This window comes from Alexandromys fortis, unplaced genomic scaffold (genome assembly GCF_014885135.2).
Source record: "Alexandromys fortis isolate MF-2015 unplaced genomic scaffold, M_Fortis_MF-2015_v1.1 scaffold_2_26212498_36691700, whole genome shotgun sequence".
NCBI lineage: Eukaryota > Metazoa > Chordata > Mammalia > Rodentia > Cricetidae > Alexandromys > Alexandromys fortis.
Genome location: NW_026067931.1, coordinates 4,564,314 through 4,583,994, shown reverse-complemented (window position 1 = coordinate 4,583,994; position 19,681 = coordinate 4,564,314). Strand labels below are relative to the sequence as shown.

At 40.3% G+C, this 19,681-nt stretch overlaps 1 protein-coding gene across 1 annotated transcript in view; it reads right to left on the bottom strand.

The window, feature by feature from the left end:
- Positions 1-3,265: 3,265 nt before the first annotated feature.
- Casp8ap2 (caspase 8 associated protein 2) overlaps positions 3,266-19,681 on the bottom strand; it is a 29,394-nt gene continuing 12,978 nt past the window's right edge. Inside the window, exons 6-10 of the mRNA XM_050145498.1 lie at positions 16,109-18,282; positions 10,101-13,230; positions 8,204-8,303; positions 7,349-7,434; positions 3,266-3,865 (exon numbers count right to left, since the gene is read on the bottom strand). Coding sequence (XP_050001455.1) covers positions 7,378-7,434; positions 8,204-8,303; positions 10,101-13,230; positions 16,109-18,282 — 5,461 coding nt within the window. The 3' untranslated portion in view covers positions 3,266-3,865; positions 7,349-7,377. The remainder of the gene's footprint in view (positions 3,866-7,348; positions 7,435-8,203; positions 8,304-10,100; positions 13,231-16,108; positions 18,283-19,681) is intronic.

Sequence of the window (19,681 nt, the reverse complement as noted above, 5' to 3'; positions counted from 1 at the left end):
GTCTTTCGAGACAGGGTTTCCCTGTGTCCTGGAACTCGCTCTGTAGCTCAAACTGGCCTCAAACTCACAGAGACCTGCCAGTCTCCTCCTCCGAAATACTGGGATGAAGGGAGGGCGCCACCGCCGCCCAGCTGCATTCTTCTTACAAATACTGGAAATAACTGGGCCATGATGGCCTTTAAACCTACAACTCAGGAAGCAGAGGCAGGCGGATCTCTGAGTTCGAGGCCAGCCTGGTCTACAGAGTGAGCTCCAGGACAGCCAAAGCTGGTACACAAAGAAATCCTGTCTCAGAAACAAACAAACAAACAAACAAAAATCAGCGAGATGACTTCTTGAGTAAAAGCTCGTGACGATAAAGCCTGATTGACCCATGTGAATGTGGAAGAATCAATTCCAGAGTTGAATTGTGACTTCTTTTTGTAGTCATGGCCTATGTGGGCTTCCACACACCATAATAATGATGATGATTCAGGAAGAAATAATGTAGACTACACAGAATTTAACTACTAATATAAAGGTCATATTAGTAAATAAACTAAACAAATGATGTCAAACAAAACGTCATCTAGAGAGAGCATTTACATGAAAGAAGCCCAATACCAACATATAGGGTAGCTTACAACCATCTCTATCTCCAGGGAATCCAATGCCCCCTTCTGGCTTCTCTGGCACGTACATACATGTGGTGTACAGCAGATACACATACGCAAACAGACTTCTCGAAACAGAGTTTCTGGGTAGCCCTGGCTGTCTTGAAACTCTCTCTAGACCAGGCCGGCATTGAAATCTGCCTGCCTCTGTCTGAATGATTAAAGGCATGGACCACCTAGTGCCTGGCTCTCTAAGAAAGGGAGAAACTTCAGGATGGCTCAGAGGGTAAAAGGTGCTTTTCCCCAAATCTGGCAACCAAATTTCAATCTCTGAAACCCACATAAAGAATTTAAATGTATGCAACTTTAATCTACCACTTCAAAAACTTTTAAGATATTTTCTTACTGTCTTTAATCACAAATGTTAGCATCTGTGTAGATGTATTCTATCTCTCATTTGGTAACATGTATTTCTATTTAAACTTTTTGGTCTATTATTTCAATATCAGCCTATCTATTTCTGTCCCCTATATTTAGTTAATTATGCTTTATATATATATAGTTAATTATGCTTTTTTTCTTTTGGCTTCCTCATGGGAGTTTCTCAACCTAGATTTTCAACACACTCGTGCTTTACATATTTTTACTTTTTAAAGATTTATTTGGGGGCCTGGAAAATGGATCAATGGTTAACAGAGCACTTGTCTTTCAGAGGATCTACGTTCATTTCAGCACACAAGTATTGGGTCCCTTGAGGACAGGCCTTCCCACCCCCACTTGATCAGTTTTGCACTCCTGTGGTTGGTTGTTCCAGAAACAAGAGCAAAAACAAGAACAAAACAATCTGTTGTTTTCAGCCATGTTTCTAAAGATGTTTACCCCTATGGTGATGAGCTTCTTGCTGGCTTGGCTTCCCCTGCTGAGGGCTATATATACTGTGTGAGAAAGTGGAATAAAGGCTTGTCTACAGAACCTGAAGTTGTGCTGTGTGTTAATCCTGACGTCCCTTGCTCAGAAGAACTACAGTTGCTGTGCTGTCGCGGCACACAGGGATCACTCGAAGTACTCTTAGCCAGAGTCGTCTGGAGGAACTCTGATTTTTTTTTTTTTTTTGAGAAAGGTTCTCAGTATGTATCCCTAGCTGTTCTGAAACTTGATTTGTACACCAGACTGGGCTCAAATTTAGAGATCCACCTGCCTCTGCCTCCCAAATGCTATTAAAAGTGTATCCATATAGACCTGCCTGAGTTTAGGTGAACATATACGCAGAAGCCAATAGGGGCTAGAAAAGAGCCTGGGTCCCCTAGAGTTGAAATGACAGGTAGTCTTGACCAGTCATGTCGTTTTCCTTTCTTTCTTTTCTCTTTCTTTCTTTCTTTCTTTCTTTCTTTCTTTCTTTCTTTCTTTCTTCCTTTCTTTCATAGTTTCTGTCTAACCTTGAGCTCACAGAGATTTGCCTGCCTCTGCCTCCTGAGTTCTGGGACTAAAGGTGTGCACCCAGCTCATGAGCAGTCAAGTAAGTGCTGGAACCCATAACGGGGTCCTCTACAAGAGCAGTGTCCTGACTAGCTGTATGTCAACTTGAAGCCTGCCAGAGTATCTGAGCAGAAGGAAGGAATCTCACTGAGACCTTAACTCTATTATGATTGGCTGACAGGAAGCCTGTAGGGCATTTTTTAAGTTAGTGATTCATACTGGAGGGCGCAGCCTATTGTGGTCCAAGCCCAGAGCAGACTGAACAAGACATGAGGAACAAGCCAATAAATAAAAAAGCCTTCCTGGCCTCTACATCAGCTCCTGTCTCCACTTTGAGTTCCTGCCCTAACTGCTTTAGATGAACTGTTCATGGAACTTAGTCCCCAATTTGCTCTGGTCACGGTGTCTGATCAGTGAATGGTAACCCTAAGACAAGTAAGTGCATGCTTTTAACCCTCAAGTCACCTCTCCAGTCCCCATTTTTTAATGTTTCAAATGTAGCATTATCCTATTTATCATTCTTACCTCAAAGTCTCTTGTGAAAGTGAAACTACGTAACTTCATTGAAATTCCAAAGGACTTCTTTAGTCTGGTTTGTTATTTTCTTTTGAACCAGTACCATCTCTTTGCAATCATTTTACTTTATGAATTCATTTACCTGGCTGGTGGGAGGGGATGACATGCACTGGAGAATGATCTGCAACCAACCCTCTAGATACGTTGGATATTCAGATAAGAAAGGGGCCAAGCTCTCACACTACAAAAACAGTTCATTAGTCAAGTTTCTCATCTATCAAGCAATCTTTTAAGGTAGGACTTCCCTTGTGGACATTTTAGCAGAAAGATCTATGTGGAAGGCACCACTTTGGAGTCTAGGGACTAGATTATAATCTACCACTTTCATGAGACTAGAAGGGGGCATCCAGGATGAATCAATCCTTACACCAGTTTTCTCTAAACTGACACTTTTTGTGTTGACTGAATTCTATCTGTGAGCACATCTGCAGGAGAGGCAGGGTTCACAATATCAATACATGATGTAAGAAAGCAGGTGATGGCGACAGAATCTAATGAACCCACGCAAAGAAAATGAGCCAGTTACACTCTCATCCCAAAACACTTCAAATAGTTCCCCATCTCCCTTGGAGTATTACCTACTTCAGAATCACCTAAACACAATAAAAGAAGCATTCTAGTAAAAATAAAACAGGACTTTACATGTTTTTATTATACATGACTGTTACTGAAAGCAGAGTTTATACAAAATGTTTCATACAGATAAAAAAAAAACCTTGGCTAGCAAAGCCATTTATGTGAATACATATACAAAGACACATACATTCATATTTTACAACATAATAATTATACATATATACATATATGCTATTTAAATTATTTCACAATTTTCCAAAATGAGAGACAATTATAAAAACAAAATTGAATAGAAAGGTGAAAGTCATTATGTTTAAAATGCTACAAAATTTTTTTAACCTAAAGAAGTTATTTCATCCAATATCAAAACTAAGGTTTCAGTATGTCATCCCTGTTGCTTTTATTCTTTCATTTTGATAACTTTTAATGATTAAAAATAAATATTTTGACCAGGAACAGGTAAGTGAATCAGACTGCTGATCTGAATAAGTCAAGCACGATGACTAGGTAAGTAAAAATGTAGATGACCACCTAGTCATCAGAGTTGAGACAACTTCCACCTAGTTCCTCATTTAAAACACGAGGACTCATAGCTTCTGTGTAGAAGAAATATTAACGAAACGCCGTGAGATCCAGCAACTCACCTGTAACGGAAGAAAATACTGACATTATAATTGGGTTTTTCATTTTCAAAACCGGGTTTCTCTGTGTCGCCCTGGCTGTTCTGAAACTCACTCTGTACACCAGACTGGCCTTGAACACACAGAGACCTACCTGCCTCTGCCTCCGAGTGCTGGGATTAAAAATGTACCCCACTATGCCCGAGGGGTTTCTGGTATGCCCGTTTTTTAAAATCATTTATTATTTTAACTATATTTTATGTGCATTGGTGTGAGGGTGTCAGATCCCTGAGAACTGGAGTTACAGACAGTTGTGAGCTGCCATGTGGGTGCTGGCAATTGTACCTGGGTCCTCCAGAAGAGCAGCCAGTGCTCTCAATTGCTGAGTCATCTCCCCAGTCCCGTGATATACCAATTTTCATAGTGTTACCTTAGATAATGTTGGTGTTAGAAAAAAAAAAAAAAACAAGTTTATACAGAAACAATTTGCTAACTACTAATATACTGACTTTTACTCCCAAGAATTTAATGAGCTTTAAGAGTTGGAGTGGGGTGGTATCAGTTAAGATAGCTAAATGAAATGAAATGACCCACAACCCACAATATGTGCTATTATGCTGGTGGGGGAGCAACTAAAAAATTTTTTTTTTTTCATTTTGAGACCGGATTCTGGCCTAGGCTGGCCTGGAGCTCACCATATAAACCAGGCTGGGCACAAACTTGCAGCAATCCTATTGTCTGAGTTCTGGGATATCAGACATGCCTGCCTGTTACCTGAAGTCACTCATCCCACAAATTTATACTCTGCCCAGAGAACAGAAACCATATTTTCTGTTGTGATCTGGCTGCCCTCACTCCCCCTAAACCGACAGCTAAACTTCCTTGTACTCTGTAATCAACAAGGATGTTTGTGTTCTTTCTGGCTAGTGGTTTTTCAGCTGAAGCATTCCCAGTACACAATGCCCTGATCTTGACCTCTGGCTGCTCAGCATGCCCCAGGCCAGCTGCCTAAAGGTATAAAAGGCTCTAGCTCGGAGCAAAATAAAGGTCTTTCTTTTCCAGAAGCAACTGCCTCTGTGTTTCAATCTTGGCAGCCCCCACCCCCCCACTTTCTGTATCCAAGCTGAGCTGGTGAGGCAATTTCCAACAACTTTAACCTAAACAGGGGTTTTAAACTATTTTGGAGATAAGTCTCATGTAGCACAGTCTGGCCTCAAACTTGTTATATAGCTAAATTTAATTTATCCTTGAACTCCTAAACTTCCGGTCTCTTACTTTCCTGAGTGTTGGAACTGCAGGCATGTGGAACCAAATGAGGTCCTGTTCTTCCTTTTTTTTTTATTTAAAATTTTTAGGTGGGCTCTCATCAAGCAATTATGGCTGGCCTGGAACTCAAAAGATCCTGAGTGCTGTCATTAAAAACGTGTTACGGGCTGGAGAGATGGCTCAGAGGTTAAGAGCACTGGCTGCTCTTCCAAAGGTCCTGAGTTCAATTCCCAGCAACCACATGGTGGCTCACAACCATCTGTAATGAGATCTGGTGCCCTCTTCCAGCCTGTAGGCATACAGAATGCTGTATACATAATAAATAAAATCTAAAAAAAAGTGTTACATGCCCATAGCATTAAGTTAGTTCTCCAAATTGTCTATTATTCTTGTCTTATATTCTAAACTATACAAATAGAAACTTAATTTCACAATAAATTATTAAGTAGCTTTGTAAATCTCACTAGAAAATCAATTGTTTTCAAAGAAAATGGATATTTGAGTATCAGACATAGTAGGGACTAAAAATTGATGATTCAAACTAAAAAAATAATAGGCTAGAAATAGACCGATAACTGAAAACTATTTAAGCCCTTCACATAAGATCTATATAGAAATATGGCTTCTTTCTTAAGATGTTTACATTAATTTATTTTTGTGCAGGAGGAGAAGGTGGGGCATGTGTGCAATAGCACACGTGTCAGGCTCTGAGGACAACTTATAGGAGCCGGTTTTCTCCTTCTACCAAGTGGGGTCTGGGGAACAAACTCTGGTCTCAGTCTTGGCAATAAGTGCCTTTACCTACCTACTCAACCACCTTAACAGCAGCCAATATAATATCCATTTAGATTTAACTCAAGTTTAATCCAATTTTGAATTTTTTTTGAGATGCTTTTGAGACAGTGCTACACTGTAGCTCAAGCTGACTATGTAGCTCAGGGTGACCTCAAACTTAAACATCCTGCCTTGGCTTTCCAAGTGCTAGAATCTCAAGGATGTACCACCTTATTTAGCATTAAAATTTGATATTTGCAATCAATTAATTTTGGTAACAAGCAAAGTGAAAAATACAATGATACATTAAATATTATATTTTTTCCTTCAATAAAAATCCAAACTACAGGAAATGGAGAGCTGGCTCATTAGTTAAGAGCATCTACTGCTCTTGCAGAGGACTCGAGTTCATTTCCTAGCACTAACATTGGGTAGCTTACAACCACCTCTAACTCCAAATCTAGGGGATTATGACACTTCTGGCCTCCAAGGACACTGGCACTCATGTACAAACACAAACACAGACACACAAGCATATACATAATTAAAGATAAAATGAATCTAAAAAGAAAAAAAGCACAAAATATGTGAGGCTTGAGGGCTGAAGAGATGGCTCAGTTGTTAACAGTATTTGCTAAATCGTTTTAATCCGAGTTCTCCAGAGGTATAGCCAGGAGAATCACTGTGAGAATCAGGCCAGCTTGGTCTACATAATAAATTATAGGACAGCCAGGGTTAAATAGAGAGACCCTGTCTTAAAAAGAACAAAATTTGGCTGCTCTTTTAGAAGATGCAGAATGGATTCCTAGAACTCACATGGTAGCTCACAACTCCAATTCCAGAGGATCTAACACTCTCTTCTGGCCTCCTCAGGCATCAGGCACAACACGTAATACACATATATACATGCAGGCAAAATAGCCAAATACATTTGAAAAGAGAAAAAAAGTGAGGCCAGGTACGGTGGCACACATCTTCAATCCCCAACTCAGGAAGCAGAGGCAAGCAGATCTCTGCATTCAAGGCCAGGCTGATTTGCACAGCTAGACCAAGGGTAAATGGCCTTACATAGTGAGACCCTCTGAGAGAAACAGACAGACAGACAGAGAGCAGATTATATAATGCATTCAATGGTTGTGAAAAATTGCTATGTTTCTTATTCTTCTTCTGTAGGAAATGTTTTGGGCTGGGGTATGGCTTAGTGGTAGATAAGCACAAGGCACTGAGTTTGATCCCCAGCACTACTGATAATTCATTAATTAAAACACATTTTATTAATGGATTTCAGCAATTAATGACTTATCTGCAGTTGAAGAGCCAGCCATACTGACCTGGCCTTCACTGGTGATCACTACAAGAGCCCTGCAGGTAAGGAGACATTAGCTGTTGTAATCATTTTCTACGCCCACCCTGAGACCTCCAGTGACTAAGGTTGTGACATGCACAAGGAGAGGACCCAGCACTTACAGCATTAGCTTCCTGTGATGAACCTACTACTACCTGCATTTTGACTTCTCAAAGAGCTTCTTCAGCTGCTGGAACCTCTCTGAAACCTGAAAAATTAAAAACTATTAGAAATATACTCATTTTTTAAAGCTTTGATGAATACTTTCATAAAACATATACAAACAGTACACAATTATCATAAATAATAGAGATAAAATAATGCTTAGTAAAATTAAACATCTTCAGAGATGGGGATATATTTTATTTAACAGAGAATGCTGCCTAGCATATAGAAGGCTGGAATTCAATCCCCAGCACTACACAGACTAGGCATGGTGGTGCATGCTTGTAATCCCAGGAATCTTGAGGTAGAGGATGAAAGATCTAAAATTCAAGATCATCCTTGGCTCCACAGTAAATTCAAGACAAGTTTAGGCTACTCAAGTCTCCTAGTCAGAGTCAGTCAGTCAGTCAATCTGTCTGTTTTTCTGTCTGTCTGTCTCTCTCTCTGTCACACCTTTTGCTTTAATTCTCAATACTAAATCTTACTTAATAAAGAAACATTACTATCTAGTTCCTTGAAAAAAAAATAGATGGAAGGGGAAATCCAGATCATTTTTAACCATTTCTTATACAATCACAAAACTTAACAGTACCACAGGAATATTTTTAAGCAAGATAGCCAAATAAATATCTTTGTGTTTTAATAAATTAAATTTGGGGCTGGGAATAGAGATCAATGGTAGAGTTCTTGCCCAGCATGCATGTAGTTGGATTTAATCCCCAGCACAAAACTAAGTAAAAAAATTAATAAATCGAAGTAAGTCAGGCAACAACATCTTTGATAATAATAAAATGTAAAATCTGAATAATTACCTGATTTGGATTTTTATTCAGCTTCACAGCTAAATATGTGAATGTTTTCAGGGATGGCATTCTTTTCTGACACTCTAGTAAAATTTCTCGGTCATCATTTCTGAGGGGGAAAGGTTGTTATTTAGCTTTATATGTTTATAGAGAAAGGCAATTAATCCCACTGTCTTCATAGCATTCAACAGAAACACCATTTTCAGTAAGATCTATAATAAAAGTACATATATGCCAAAACAAGTAAGGCTATCAACGATACATAACTACACATTATCTTACTCTTTGAGTTCATATTTCCCAAATTTTCTATAGCAAAGGCACCAAAAAATTTGCAATTTGCCCCTACCCCTTGTCCTTTAGACCTGGTCAAGAAACAAACTAGGTCTTGGTGACTGACTAAGAATATTTGCCTCAGTCATGCTTCCACCCAACTTATTTCTCCACACAGAAAATAAATTTTAAAAATTTAAATTATATATTAAAACTACAAAAAACTTATTTAGTTGAGATGTTACCAAAAAGAAAAAGTCTAATTTTTTTTCCTTTCTTGAGACTGGGTCTTCTCTACACAGCTCTAGCTAGCCTGGAATTCTCTATGGAGACCAAACTCTCTACCTGGCGGATAGGATTAAAGATGTGGTATGCCACACCAAAGAACACATACCGAACTCTTTAAAAGGTCACATAAAACTCAAAGTACATTTTGTTTACGTAACAGCTTAGAAACATCAATTATGCACCCCTACTTTTTCTTTCACGACTTTCACATCTGTCACTCCTTTCTAAATGGTGTTTATAAGAATTTCCTTCCAAGTCAAAGAATTTTTTAATAGAAAAAGGGAAGCTAAAAGTAATGAAAGCAGGACTGGAGAGGTGGTTCAGCGGTTAAGAGCACTGGATGCTCCTCCAGAGGACCCAGGTTAATTTAATTCCCAGCATCCCCAGAGCAGCTCATTAACGGTACCTCCTGTTGAGGGGATCTGACACGCTTACACAGACACACATGCAGGCAAAACACTAGTGCACATGAAATACAAGTAAATCAAACTATTTTTTTAAAAAAAGGGTTAAAAAAAAACCCACTGTGGAGACTTATCTTCATACCTGGGAAGCTGAGGCAGGGGGATCCTGAGTTTGAGGCCAGTATGTGCTACAGTGAGGTCTAATCCAAAAGCGAATCAGCCAGCATGTGGTAGCTCATATTTTTAATCACAGCACTTAGAAAAAGAGGCAGCTGGATGAGTTTCAGACCACTCAGGGTTACAGAGTGAGTTTATGTCTCAAAACCAAAACAAATCACATGCCCAACCAAAAGAAATAAAGCCCACAATAAGTAGCTCTATTAAGAGGGGTCATTCACACCTCTGGATAAAAGCTATTATTTAGATTGTTTTACACCACAGCTACATTGTACTCCAAAATACATTGTCAACTAACTTTGGCCATTTTTCTTTTTAAAATTATGTGTGTGTGTGTGTGTGTGTGTGTGTGTGTGTGTGTATGAGAGAGAGAGAGAGAGAAAGAGAGAGAGAGAGAGAGAGAGAGAGAGAGAGAGAGAGAGAGAGAGAGAGAGAGAGGGAGAGAGGGAGGGAGAGGGAGAGAGGGAGTCTGAGTGTTTGCATTCAACTTCAGATGTTCTCAGAGGCCAGAGACATTGTTCACCTGGAACTGGAGTTGTGAGACACCTGATGTGGGTCCTAGGAACCAAAGTCAAGTCCTATGCGAGAGCAAGTGTTCTTAACCACTGAGCCAGGCCTCCAGTCCCACGTCGGCTACTTCTAAAGTAATCAATTCACCATGCTCCTTATTTAGGATGCAACAGAATTCTCAGGAAATGACAGATTACAGACTGACAACTTCCCAAAAATTCCTAATGATTTAAAACATTTCTGAAAAATATTACCTTGTCCATGAAACTATAATTTCTCCCTTCTTTTTGATAACATTCTTTGCAGAAAGGCTTGTTGGAAAAGTAGCAAGTGCTGTAGCTGAAGCCTTCGCCCCTGGGCTGGCCTCTGATGACAAGGGTGTGGTGTCATCTACCGCAGGCTCCCTCTTCTTGCTGGCTTGCTTCCTGTGAGCATCCCCATTTCCATCACAATTCTGAGGAAGTCTCTTGGTCTTTTCATTACTGGTTAAGTCTGTTTCCCTTCTTTGTTTTTTCTGAGATGAATGATTTAGCCCAGGACTGTTTTTTCTCTTCTTGTGAACATTACCCAGAGTCCCAGGCAACTCTACACAATCCAGGTTTAATGGTGGCTCTGATTTTAAAGCAAGTGTCTTTATTTCACATGAGCCAGGAGACTCTGGGGTCAAATCAATGCAAGTTTCTTCAACAAAGCGTTCTGCAGGACCGCTTGCCCTTCCCATCTTTGCTTCTTTGTGGTTCTCCTCATCTATACAGATCACCTGGCATTCCACGTCTTCACCAGCTGACACAGCTTCAGTTTTTCCCTCGTTTGAAGTATCATGTGTCAAATCAATAAAAGCATCTATAGTATCAGGCTGTAAAGAACCACCTATTATCTGTGAATCCTGATCTAAGTTGGTTCCAGAACATTCCAAGTGGTCAATATTTAAAACTGTTACTTCCATGAGATCCCCCAAGTTTTTAGTCTCAGTGGCTGGATCTTTTGTTAGGTCTATGTGTATATTATTAGGAAGATGATCATCAACAGAGCGTGGGATTTTTTCCACTGAAGGCAATCCTTGAAGGTTCTCAGAAACTTTTGGTTCCCATACTTGATGCAACTTGAAACAATCATCAACTACTTGATCACAATGCTCTACCTTCCTTGAGGCATCTTTAAGAAATTCATATATATCTGGAACCTGTGTTTGTACAACAGAGTTTGGCTCTTCATGAGTTGGTTTGCTATTATCAACATTCCCGTCAGAATTTTCCAAGTCCTCAACAGACTTAAGAACTGTATTCTGAAGTGGAGTGGGTTCTTTCTCTGGTGCCGCATCAGCGTCTTTTTCAGTTCTAGGCAAAGATGTCAATGACTCCTCAGGTAGCACGCCATGTTTAAGGCTAGGGGAAGTAGATGGCGCTGCTCGCCGTATTTTCACAATGAAATGATCATTGGACTTTTCCATTATGACAGCATGCATAGGCAAATTAGGGTGGTACTGAAAGCCTGGAGCAACGGACCGGCTTGTCCATGATGAACAGCTTGACTTACTGCTTGAGTTATCAGACTCCAGAGCGAGATGAATGTCCTGTTCAGATGCATCCTCTTCCTCAAGCAAAGCATCTTCACTAAAATGTGCACTGAGAACTTCTTCAGGGGTTGAAGTTGACGAAACTTCAGGCTTTAAGAAACTCAAATGGCCATCTGACTTCAGAGGTGACGGTACTGTTAAAGAGACTGCAAGATCTTCTAAGAGTATGGAAGAAATGCAGGGTTTACTCTTTTCTGAGCTGTATACATTATCTTTGCTTAAAGGAAGGTTAGAAGATACCTCGAACATACAATTTTCATCAAGTACATCAGGATGAACTGGCAGTGAAAGTCCTGAAGATAGAGACGGGCCCTTTTCAGATGACAATAAAGACCAATTATCCTCGCTAACCACTTTGGGGCATGGAGACGCTCCCTCTGAAACGAGCTCTCCTGTTGTACAAGCTGGTGCAGAGTCACACTTGAGACTCTCTAGCAACTGTTTCTCTGGAGTCTTTAATTCCCACTCTGTCTTTTCAGTGCCATTAACACTGCTGTCCAACAGATCGGAACCTTGTAGCAAACTTTTAAATATTTCACCCATCTGTGCATCACTCACTAAGTTAAAAGTAAGGCTGGATGCCTGCTGCTCAGTAAGGATCTCAAAGCTCCGCTCTGGCTTAGCACCTGCATGCTGTAACACATGGGCCTCTTCCACGGTATTTCCTTCATTCTTTCCTGGCTTGGGGGTGCTCGGGCAGTTCACTTCCAGCAACTGTTCTTTACATTCAGAGTTCATTGTACTACCTGGACAAGTGCTAACAGTTCTTCTGACGTCATGCTTTACTGTACTACTATTGGTGTTGCTTTGGTCTTGATGTTTTTCTTCAAACTTTTCACATCCCAGTGAGGATTTAAAATTCATAGTATTTTCTGATGTTTGCACCTTTTCTCTCTGTGCTTCCTTGGTGTTGTTCATAATCCCCTTCTGACAACTTGAATGTTGGGTTCTCTCTTTATATTTTTTTCCAAGTTTTCCTTCACTATTGTCACTTCCAAAGTTTACAGAATCACAAAACTTTATTAAGATTTTTTTAAGCTTTTCAAACAAATAATCAAGTTGTTCATCTACAAATTTCCACAATTTCCTTTTCATATCTGGTTGCTGCTGTTCAAATAAGCGGTCAACTATGCCATTCTTCTTCACTTGCTTAAGGTTAGATTCTATAACTTCACAAAGATTCTTCTGTAAAGTGCTTACTGACTTACAGATATTAGACAAGTCAAGGTATTTAATTAGTGATGTGAAACTCAAAATTGCTGATTCAATAATTCTATGAAACTGTCTCAATGAAAATTTCATCTTGAATTTCATGTAACTTCTCCTTACATGCTTTCCTAGCATCCGTAGCATGTGCATAACCTCCCATAAAGAAGAGGGTGCAAGAATAAGTGGAAGAATTTTTTCCAGGCTGGAGACGCTCACTGCTTTACTTTTCCTTTCAGTGCCCGAGGACCTAGATTCACTTGGTCTCTTACTAGACTTGATACTGTCCTGAGGGAGTTTGACAACAGTCCGCTTGTGGTCCTTGTGCACATGCGCAGTGCTCCTCCTGTTTCCTGGGCTGCTCCTCCCCGTCGGCACCTCAGCAGAAGCTCTAGGTCCTGCGCTTGTTTCCAGGTGTTTCTGAGCTACTGACTTTTCATCATCACTTCTAATTTCCCCATCTTCTAATTGATCTAAAGACAAATCCTTACAAGAGCCTGCTTCTGAACATTTGTCAAATTTGGGAACTGGTTTTTTATTTTCTTTATTTAGCTCAGACTGATTCTTGAAGGTAGAATGAGTTGAATTGGATAGAATCTCATCTGTGGAGAAGAATATATTAAAATCACATGACCACCGAGTCTTAAGTCATTAGACATTTTCATCTTAAACACTACAAAATATTATTTTAATAACCTTTCCCCATTAAAGGCAAAATGTTAAATCTTAATAAACATTTCCACTGGCCTTTCTTTTTTGTTTTTTAAAACAGGATTTCTTTGTGAAACAATCCTGGCTGTCCTGGAACTCACTCTGTAGACCAGGCTGGCCTCAAACTCAGAGATCCACCTGCCTCTGCTTCCTGAGTACTGGGATTAAAGTTGTGAACCATCACCACCTTGACTCAGCCTTTATTTCTTGTCTTACAAAGAACTAAAAGGTGCTGGGGTTGTGACTTGGTAGAACATTTGCTAGCATGCACTGATGTCCTGGATTTGATTCCCAGCACTGGGAAAAATAAAAGTCACAGAAGGTCAGTTAACTGACAAGTCTATCATTTGGGTAATTTTAATTTCATTTTATCAGTATCACTTCCCCTATGCTATTTGATGATGCCTTCTGAACAACAAAAGTATAGCTGAAATCTACTCAAAGTTCTGGGCCTAATATTCAACTACAAAATAACAGAATCATGTATGTATGTATGAATGTATGTATGTATGGATGCATGTGTGAAGTAAAGAAACAATTTATCCAATTACTCCCCTTTTTAATAAAAACAGTAAAACTGAGCATGGCAGCATACACCTACAATTTTAATAGCCAGGAAGATAAGGCAGGAAGATCACCAGTTCAGGGCCAGCCTTGGCTATACAGGAAAAACTTGCCTAAAAACAACAACAACAACAACAAAAAAAAAAAACCAAACAGGTGGTATAGAAACAACTTGGTGAATAAAGTGCTTGCCACTTGAATATGAGGACTGGATTTTGGCTCCCAGCACCACATCAAAACTTTATAGGTATGGTAGCACACCTGCAATCCCAGTGCCTGGGAGGCAGAGACAGAGATCTCTGGCAATTCACTGAGCTAGACTAGCCAAATTTGTGAGCTCTGGGTTCAAGGAGATACAGTAAAAGTAGAGTGATTGAGAAAGATGTCCCACATCAACCTCTGGTGTCTACACTAGTGTATACAAACATGAACATGTATACACTTGGACACTACCCTCATACACACATACACAATAAAACCTGTAAGCACTGCAGAGATGGGATAGAGCTCAGCAGGAGGGCATGTCTAGCACAAGAGGCCCTGGGCTCAATTCCCAGCAGCAGAGGGGGAAAGAATTAAGAACTGTCTAAATTATGGGGCTGGAGAAATGGCTCAGTGGTTAAGAGCACCAGCTGCTTTTCCACTTAAGACCTGAGTGTTCCAGAGGACCTGAGTTCAGTTCCCAGCAACCATGTGGTGGCTCATAAACATCTATGAGATCAAATGGCCTTTTCTGTCATACGAATAGAGCAGTCATATACATACATAATACATGTTTTTTAAAAAAGAAATCGTCTAAATTCTATCTGGAAAATGGAGTCATTCATCAGGCTATTTGTAATTGATACCCACGGCAAAGGGAAAATCTTAATGAACTAAAACTTGTTATCAACCATACTCCAAGACAGGGACCACGCCAAGGAATAGGTGGTTTGGTTTCTTTTGTGTGGAGGGACTTTTTGATTCATTTGCTTTGTGAATTTTTCGTTTTGTTTTGTTTTTCAAGACAGGATTTCTATGTAGCTTTTGGGCCTGTCTTAGAACTCACTCTGTAGGCCAGACTGGCCTTGAACTCAGAGATCCACCTGCCTCTGCCTCCTGAGTGCTGGGATTGAAGGTGTGCACCACCACCGCCTGGCTATGATTTTTTTTAATTTACTGGTTTTATTTTATTATTTTTGATTCTTTTTTTTTGACAATTTTGTGGAGGTTTTTTTTTTTTTTTGGAAAGAAAAAATATAAAGTCGGTGGGTGAAGTGAGGAAGATCTGAGGACTTGGGGCAGGGGAAACAGGATCAAAATATTGTGCCTAAAAAATGAAGTTGTTGGGCTGGAAAGATGGCTCAGAGGTTAAGAGCACTGGCTGTTCTTCCAAGGTCCTGAGTTCGATTCTCAGCAACCACATGGTGGCTCACAACCATCTATAATGAAATCTGGTGCCTTCTTCTGGCATGCAGGCCTACATGCAGACAAAACATTGTACGCATACTAAAATAAATCTTAAAAATATTTTTTTAAAAAATGAAGTTGTTAAATGTACATTACAGGTTCAGTGTACACCTCTGTTTTTAATTTACTTATGCTGTTGTCTTTCTAGCCCCTCATAGTTAATTTGGTTCTTTTTCAATTTTTAACTTTACTTGTTTTTTTAATATGACTGTCTGTATATGTCCCTCAGAAGGCACAAGAGGTGTTAGATCCCCTGGGACTAGAGTAACAGATGCATTTGAGCCACTATGTGGGGGCTGGGACTTGAACCCGGGTCCTCTGCAAGAATAGCCATTGTTTTTAACTGCTGAGTCATCTCTCCAGCCCTTTAATTAATAATTGAATAACAGTACTGTTTTTTGTTGTTGTTATCAGAAAAGATGGCTCAGGAGCTGGAGAGGTGTCTCGGTGGTTAAGGTAACGTAATGTTCTTGAAGACGACCAGGATTTATTTCTTAGCACCTGTGTGACAATTCATAGCTGCCTCTAACTTCAGTTCCAGGAGACCCCATGTAAAGGTACATTGGAGTACCAACTCATGATTGCCCTCTGATCTCCACAACATTCCTTGGTACACACAAACCCCTTATACATACACACAAGCACACAATATAAATGGATAGTTTTGTAAATCCCCAAAGGACCTATTTTTTTTATACTGTTTAACACTGTGACACAAGGACAACTTATAGACGATTATGTAATATAAACAATTACCTTTACGACTGATATCATACTGTGGAATCACACAAGAGCTCTCCATGCTAAGAACTTTAGCTACAGGTCTCACTGGACTATTCAAAGGGCTGATGGCTTCTGGAATAGGTCTCAGATGATTAAAGTCAATGCTTAAAACTGAGTTATCATCATCTTGATACACTGAGTTTGATTCTCCAGTTTCTATTTTGTGGTCAATCAACTCAGTCTTCTGTGGTGAAGGTACAAAAGTCTCTTTAGGTAAACAAGGATCCAAAGGACAAGATTTATTCTCAACGACAGGTACATCGTCAAGAGAAGATTCAAGTTTAGGATTACTGTCTCCCAAACAGTCTACTAGTGAAATGCCAGGTTCTTCAGCCAAAGGTTGCAGAAGGCTCTTACTGGCTACAGCTGCTTTCACACCTTCAGAAACATCACAAGAATTCAAGTCATTATGTCCCATGGTGTCCAATTCTCGGCCTACATCTTCAGAAGCATGTCCTGGTAGTGCATCCATCACCACAGAAGCTGCAGCCCTCGCGTCACCACGCAAATCTTCCACTTCCACAGACGGAAGCAAGGGTTTTGTTTGTTCTATTTCTGCAGGTGCTGGGAAGGAAACTTCCGTGCCACACACAAGCATTTCCTGAGGCACAGTATTCTCAACAGATTGAACCAACAATCTTTTTTCTTCCTTCGTGCTGTTTTCTGCAGTGTTGATCCCGAATCGAGATGTCACTGGAAGAGCCTCCTTTGGCTCTGCTAACTCCACCTTGCTTTCCTCTGGACTAAGTGCACTGACAGAGGGAAGACACACCACCGCTGCAGTCTTCTCTGAGGACGGTGAGTCACACAGAACACTGGGTTTGGGAACACCAGGTACTTGATGCTGGTTATCTTGACAAACAGGATGCTTTTTAGCAGGAGAAAGAGTTAAGTTCAGTTTTTCCATGAAGCTTAACTTTAAGTCTTTGCTTTTTACATCATTTGGTCCATTCTCAACTTTCACTGCACATTCTTTATTACCTGTGCCTTTAGAAACCTCGTCATTAGAGCCCTCACCTTTACCAGGTTTGGGCTCAGTCTGTCTCTTTACATCAGTAGTGCTTTTCTTAGTTTCTCTATTAGTCCTTTGTGAAGATTCTGCAGGTGATTTTTTGTCACTTCTCACGTGTCTGCTCTCTTCTTTGTGTTCTCGTTCTCTTTTCCTTCTGTCCTCAGTCCGGTGTCTTTCTGCCTTGAAAAGTGTATTTTCCCACTGGTGTGCAACACTGATTCCCTTGGAGTGCGGGTACTTGCTATCTCTGTTGCCCGAAAGAGAAGATGAGTATCTTCTATCTTGAAAGCCGTGACTGCTCATCCCTCTGTCTCTTTTACAATCTTCCCTTCCCCTCCTCTCTTCTGGATGATATTTACTGAAGCCGTATTTTATGTCATTCTTGGGATGAGGAGGCAACGCCCGCTCCCCTCTTCCACGGTGCCCCTGGTCCTCTCCTGCTGGTTTAGACTTCACGTCACCTTTTCTCTCTGCTTTGTCCTGAGACTGAAGCTCTTTTCTGTGCGTACTTTGTAATCTTTCATTTTGTCTCTCTAGATTTTTGTCATTTTGAGATTCCACTCGAGAGTGTGGTCTTTCTCTAGAAGGCTCTTTTTCCCAACAAGAGGTACTGCGTTCACTTTTATATCCCAAACCAGTGCTACTTTTACTCTCTGAACTTTTGCTCTCAGACTTTGCTTCACTGCTTCCACGTTTCTCAAGGTTTCCTTGTAGTCTGGAATTAGTCTCTCTGTCCCTTCGTTCCCCATCACTACAGCTGTTGTTCAAGTCTTTCTCTTTCTGTGGCCGGTCAGTTCCTCTACTACAATGGCTATGTCTAATGCCATTCTTTCCTCTTCGATTATCCTCATTTGAGTTACCTTCACTACCCTGGTAATGAGAACGTGACCAGACATTGTTAGTACAATGTTTCTCAATACCAGTAGGCAAGTGTAAAGGATTCTGTGCTTCAGGATGTGATTTTCCGTCCTCTTCCAGGTTTGGCTGTGAAGTGCTAGGATGTGCATCTTTACGAGCATCAGTTTTAACTCTGTGATCAGTCGTTGAACAATCATCCAAATGGGGAGATCTGGATCTTGAATCTTTGGTTCTTGCAGTTTTATGGTTATTTCGAAAATGTGGGAACTCAGACAATCTATTAAGAAACAGGAATTAGCAAAAAAGCAAAGTTAACTGATATTTAATAGTATTTTAGACTTTACTCACATATGACATACTTTTCAAGTTTATATGCTGGCAAAACCAGTATGAGCAAAACACTTGGGCTCGGGGTGTAGATCTGCGATAAAGCACTTGAATGCAAGAAAACACTGAATTAAAAACAATACAAGGAACTCTCTCACTTGCTTTTGCTTCAAATCCTAGCACCTGCCAGTTCTCTTTGGACTCAGCAGAGATACCAAACTCCCAAGTCATCATAGCACACTTTGTTTACGACAAGTATGTTTACTTTCTTCTCTTCAGCAACCTCACTGAATAAATAGAAAGTCTTACTAGACGCACATAATCAAACTCAATACAATTCCCAATCCTACTTTGCTGTTTTATATAAAACTCCGTAATAAGGCAAATCATTGTGGCAGATGACATACAGAACTGTGGTTCGTTCCTTAGAAGGGGGACAAAAGGCCCATTGTTATGGCTTATATTGGTGTTTTCTTAATGATAAAATATATGAGCCAGCATGACAGCTCAGAGAGTGGAGGAGCTTGCCTTGGGCACTGGTGACCTGGGACAACAGTCACAATTACTAGAAGATACCTCTAAGACAACTGGGGAAACGTGATAATAAGCAGTAACTGGTGTGGGAGTTCTTTCTGTCTATGTGTTATTGGTTAATGAATAAAGAAACTGCTTTGGCCTATACCAAGGCAGAACTTAGGTAGGAACAGAAAATTAAACTGAATGCTGGGAGAAAGGAGGCAGAGTCAGGAGAAGCCATGTAATCCCACCAGAGACAGACGCCAGAATCTTACCAGGTAAGCCACAGCCTCATGGCAATACACAGAAAAATAGAGATGGGTTATTAAAGATATAAGTTAGCCAGAAATACACTTAAGTTACTAGCCAAACAGTATTGCAAATAATAGGGTTTCTGTGTGATTATTTTGGGTCTGAGCTGCCAGGGGGAAGGGGAGGGACGGACGGACAAGCAGCCTCCTACAACATGTAACCATAAAAGAAAAATACTTTATAACTAAATTTTGCTAATAGATCTGTTTCTCAAAAGGCACAGCTAAAAGAGCAAAAGGAAAGTCACAGAACTGGAGACTTTTCCGATACAATACATGCTGTGTATGTGTAATGTGCCACACATTTATCAAACTACAAACTCCTGAAAGACAGCGTCCAGTCACAGCTTCTGGCACAGACTATAGAGAACTACCAGTTTTGTTGTTGTTTGTTTGTTTGTTTCTGAAACAGCGTTTCTCTATGTAGCCTTGAAACCTGTCCTGGAACTCACTCTGTAAACCAGGCTAGCCTCAAACTCAACAGAGAGCTGCCTGCTCTGCTGGGATTAAAGACGTGCACCA